The sequence below is a fragment of the Theobroma cacao genome, chromosome 5 (assembly GCF_000208745.1).
Source record: "Theobroma cacao cultivar B97-61/B2 chromosome 5, Criollo_cocoa_genome_V2, whole genome shotgun sequence".
Taxonomy (NCBI): domain Eukaryota; kingdom Viridiplantae; phylum Streptophyta; class Magnoliopsida; order Malvales; family Malvaceae; genus Theobroma; species Theobroma cacao.
In genome coordinates, this window is record NC_030854.1 from 39339059 (window position 1) to 39344599 (window position 5541).

At 40.7% G+C, this 5541-nt stretch overlaps 1 protein-coding gene across 1 annotated transcript; it reads right to left on the minus strand.

Moving 5' to 3' along the window:
* LOC108662052 lies at positions 367–930 on the minus strand. Its single transcript, XM_018121105.1, has one exon. The coding sequence runs from the start codon at positions 928–930 to the stop codon at positions 367–369; it is 564 nt and encodes a 187-aa protein (XP_017976594.1).

A 5541-nucleotide genomic window follows, 5' to 3' on the forward strand; every position in this document is an offset into this window, starting at 1 on the left:
CGAGGTATCTTGCGATTAGACAAAACAGATTTACCTTATGTTAGATTTAAATAAATGTAAAGGAGTAGTACTCCTAATTTATTTTAAATGTTTTTATTTCTTTATCCATTTAGGGTCTTGTAACTTGGCAGAGTTTCGATTTTATGATTACACTCACAAATATGCACATAAATTGAAACTTTCCATTCTAGGTGCTTTTCAAAATTTTACTCGTTCTCATGTACTTCTGGAGGTTAGGTTTATGTCCCCCTCCCTAATGTACTTAATTTTTCCTATTATTAATAAAATAAATACAGGGTAGCTGGGCGTTGCGAGAATTTCCAGTTTAAAAAAAAAAAACCCCTAAAACCCCTAAACCCCTAACTTTTAGTCTGTCCGAATCTGCGCCCCACTCATCCTCCTNTCAGATTTTTCTTTTTCAAGCACCATTCCTCCACCTTCTTCTAACCCCGTAGGCTTCCCCATATCATCGGGTCTGAGGGATTGCGGCTTAGAAGCCTTTTCCTTGCTCGTGATCTGTAGCTTCCCAGATCTAGGAGGCTTGGGCTTATTACCTAGCATTATGCAGTCGACGTTTTTGTGCCCTACATGGCAGCAATGGTAACAATAATTTGGCATAGGCGAGAACTCCACCTTCTGTGAATACCCTTTAGTCATCGTACCTGTTTCTCGATTCTGTATTACAATCCAGATCTGTTCCACGGGGGGCTTCCTACAATCGTACTCAACACAAACTCTCGCCACACTTGGTCGAGAGCCTTTGGCAGTAGCTTCATCAACAAATAACGGTTTCCCGACAATCTTGGCAATTAGAAGCAACGTCGATTTCTCATATAAGTGCGCCTTCAGATTAGGGAAAGAGATCCACATAGGCACTACCGGGGATTCCTTCTCTGCTTCGAACTCTGGAGACCATTTGAAGACTCGCATTTTCTGATTAGCAATAAACCATTGCTGTTTTGTCTAGATCCGGTTAAAGTCTTGCTCGTTCGATAGGTGAATAAGGACATGTTTATAGTCCAGCCACCGAATCTCATATGCCCCTACCAGTCCGATCCCTCTAAACGCAGATCTGATATCTACCAGTTTTGGCATGCGAGAAAACTTTCCAACAAGAGAAAGTAGGAATTGCTGTGCTAGGGTTCGTATTTCATCTTAAAAAAATGCAGTGGTTGGTCGATCCTTGTATACCACTAGATCTCGGTTAATGGGAATCACAGGGGGCTTTTCCCCGATCGCGATAGAGAGAAAAGACTTTCTGTGAAATCTAGGTGATGTTGGCGCTTGTGTTTGGCTTGAAGCACCTTGTTGGGCACCATGCACGACTTGCGGCAGAAGTGTTTTCTCCACTGTAATGCTTGGGTTTGCCGTCGGTTGCCTTAGGGAGGGTGTAACAACCGGCGGTGGTAGGTTTGGTGGGTCTGGCGGCCGGCCAGCCCCCATTCTTTGTAGTTGGGGAAGGGGGGGAAAGTGCGAAAGGTTGAGAGCATTTTCCACTTTTTTTTTCCTCAAGCGTGGTGGTTTTGGTTTGGTTTAGGGTTTAGGGTTAAGGGCTTAGGGTTTTAGGGGTTGGGGTTTAGGGGTTAGGGGTTTAGAGGTTAGGGTTTAGGGTTCAGGATTTAGGGTTTTTTTTTATGCTGAAAATTCACGCAGGGCCCAACTACCATGTTAAATTTTATTAATAACGAAATAAAGGTACAAATGAGGGGGGCATAAATCGTACCTCAAAGTTACATGATTATAAGTAAAGTTCATAGCAACACCTAGAGTAAGGAAAACTATTTTACGTGCATATGTTTTGATGCTACAGTAAAACAGATGTTCCTTATTATTACATGGAAACAATAGACTAGAATGAAATTTAAAACAGAAAATGTAAAAAAGAAAAGCACCTAGGATGAAGTGTTTCATTTTGTGACGATATTTTTTAACTATCGTCATAAAATTGAAACATGTCCATTTTACAAAATTCTATTAGAGTAACTAAGCAGGAAAAATAAACTAGGAGTACTACTCCTTTACATTCATTAAAAATGAACATAAGGTAAATTAACTCTATCTAATCCGAGAATACCTCTGAGCTGATCTTCTGCTTGTGAGAATACCTTCAAATTTTGATGCGTATGCCTTTGATTCGCGATATGGTCTGCTGCCTGGTTTCCCTCTCTATGGATGTGCTAAATCCGAAAAGAGATACTACTTAAGGATCTACGAATAGAGGCAAGCAAGTACCGAGTCCTAGAAGATCCCTGATGACCCTCATTAATCATGTGTACCACTACTTTCGCATCCATTTCTATCCAAAGTCTAGAAACACTATATTCAGTACACAACAATAAATCCCTGTGCAGAGCCATCAATTCTGCTTATAAAGAATCACACGATCCAAAATTTCGGAGAAACCAAAGATCAAAGTACCAGTATGATCGCGAAGAAGTCCTCCTCCAGTAGCATTCTGAAAATTGTGCTTTGAACTATCATCAACATTTAACTTAAACTCACCTGTTGATGGTTGATGCCAAGAGAATATTCTTGGTGGATGTGGGACTGCCTGCTGAAATATTAGACCCCATGTTTGAGTAATTTGAAGATCTCCCCTCCATCGCCACCGCTGGAATTGTCTCCCATGAAATAGTTGGTGGATGAGTTTGAGTACTCTCCACACCACTCTATTAGGATACATACCAAGGTTCCTATGTTTTGCATCGTTCCTTTCAACCCATAAGAACCAAAAAATGAATAAAGGCATTAACGTGCGTATGTGTCCTCTTTTCGTATAATCTCTGGAGTACAGCCATGCCGACATAATCTGATTAACAGTCTGGGGATGAATAATGTTGATTTGGAAGAATTTCGTGAAATAAATCCAAACCTGTACGACAATTGGGCATTCCCACATGACATGCAAGAGAGACTCCTCTGAATTGCAATGTTGACATTTAGAAGCTAACTAGAAACCCTTGGTTTTCAATCGCAAATCAACTTGGATCCAGTCCTGTAATAACCTCCAAAAGAATAAAGAGATAGTTAGAGGAATGCTTTTATGCCAAATTAAATCAAACACGGGGTTTACCGACTGGCATTGACGAACTATTGCCTATCTGAGGTAAGCACCCAAAATGCCCTATCATCATTAAGAGGATCAATCGGAATGTTTAGAATTTCCACCACCACTTCCTTCGACAGCACATTGTTCAGCTTATCCACGTTCCATGTACCATCATCATAAAAATGGGAAACTCTCGTCATCAATGATGCAAATATTGGAAAACGATCGACCGAGGGGGTATCACCCATCCAATAATCATGCCAAAAGAATAACTCTCCCTTACCAATCCGCCACCTAATGTAATTCTCTGCGGTTGAACAGCTGGCAAGCATTCGTTTCCATGTTTGTGAATCATGGAGTTTCGGCTGGACGTACCTTAAAATTTAGGCCGTACAATATTTAGTCCGCATAAATCGCGTCCAAATGCTGTTACAGGATACAAACCTCCACCAAAGCTTCATGCTAAAAGCCTCAAACACATCACCTAAGCATGAAGCTTAGGTGAGGGAGGATTAGACATCCGAGGCTTGGGGTTTGGGGTTCAGGGTTCGGGTTTAGGAGTTAGGGTTTAGGGTTTAGGGTTTAGGGGCTAAGATTTAGGGGTTAGGGGTTAGGGTTAAGGGTTAAGGTTTAGGGGTTAGGGGTTAGGGGTTAGGGTTAGGGTTTAGGGATTAGGGGTTAGGGTTAGGGGTTAGGGTGTAGAGTGTAGGGTTGAGGGTTGAGGGTTAAGGGTTTAGGGGTTAGGGGTTAGGGGTTAGGGGTTTAGGGTTAAGGGTTTTTTTTTATACTGGAAATTCACGCAGGGCGCAGCTATCCTGTTAAATTTTATTAATAACGTTAAAAAGGTACAAAAGAGGGGGGCATATACCGTACCTCCAAGTTACATGAGCATGAGATTGATTTGTAAAAACACCTAGAGTAAGAAAATCTATCGTACGTGCATAACTTTTGATGCTACCGAAAGATAGATATTTTTTACTGTAACATTGAAGCACTATTCTAAAATAAAACATAAACCGTAAAATGTAGAAAAGCAAAGTACCTAGAATGGAGTGTTCCATTTTATGACCAAATTTTAGTCTATCGTCATAAAATTGGAACACTTCCATATTACAAAATTCTATGTAAAAGCCATAAATATAAATGAGGAGTACTACTCCTTTACATTCCTTGAAAACGAACATAAGGTAAATTCAATCTATCTAATTTAAGCATACCATGTAGCTGACCTTGTGCTTCTGTGAATACACAAAGATTTTGATGATTGTGTCCTTTATTTGACAGAAAATCTGCTGCTTGGTTGCCTCTCGAAAGGTGTGTGAAATTCGATAGGAGAAGCTGCTCAAGCACATCCTTATGGACTCCAATAGATACCTTATGTCATGGGACCCTTTTTGGGAAAGCTGAATTAATTGAATCGCCACCAATGCATCCATTTCAATCCAAAGCTTCTCTATATGACGCTCTTTGCACAATAGAAGTCCACGAAGTAAAGCTTGCAGTTCAGCCTGCAAGGAATTACAAAGGCCGATGTTCTCGGAGAAGCCAAAGATCAGCTTGCCTATATGGTCTTGAAGCACTCCTCCACTAGCTACGTGCGGACCATTTTGAGAGCTACCATCCACATTCAACTTATATTCACCTATGGATGGTTTTTTCCAATAAATAATTTGGGGAGGAGCATGCTGTTTAAGAGGGAAAGAAAGTCCCAACATTGCCGCTATATCTGTGTCTCCTTTCCATTGCCATTGTTGTAGCAAGGAGCCATCATATAACTGTCTGCACAGCTTCATGATTCGCCATGTGACTCGATCTGGATGCAACCCTGAGTGCCTGTGCTATGGATCATTCTTTTCTAACCATAAAAACCAACAAATAAAATTTGGAAGCAAAACCCAAAAATGGCCCTTTCTGACATAATCACCAGAGGAATACCATGCCCATATAATTTGAGAAACATGTTGGGGATTCCAAATATAGATTTGAAAGAATTTTGCAAAGAAATTCCAAACCTGTTTCGCTACCGGATTTTCCCATAGGACATGAATTAAGGACTCTTCAGAGTTGCAGTAAACACACTTAGAAGCCAAATGAATACCTTTTTCCTTCATTCGAAGCTCAACTGGGATCCAATTGTGTAAAGTCTTCCAAAAGAAAAAGGAAATTGATAAAGGTATGCTTCTATGCCAGATGAATGAGCATAATGCATTGGACGCTTGCCGTTGTCTGACCGTTTCCCAAGCACTCATAGTGGAAAAATCCCCGTTCGAAGTGAAAGTCCAGTACGCAACATCCTCCTGGGACTTATCAAAAGGGACCTGCAATATCTCATCGACTAAAACCATAGGCAGAAATGATTTCAGTTTGTCCACATCCCAAGTATCCCCATTATAAAAATGATTAACATGTGACATGTCATTCTGAAATTCAGGAAATGAAGCAGCCAGAGGTTTATCTCCCATCCAACAGTCATGCCAGAAAAAAAGGTCCCT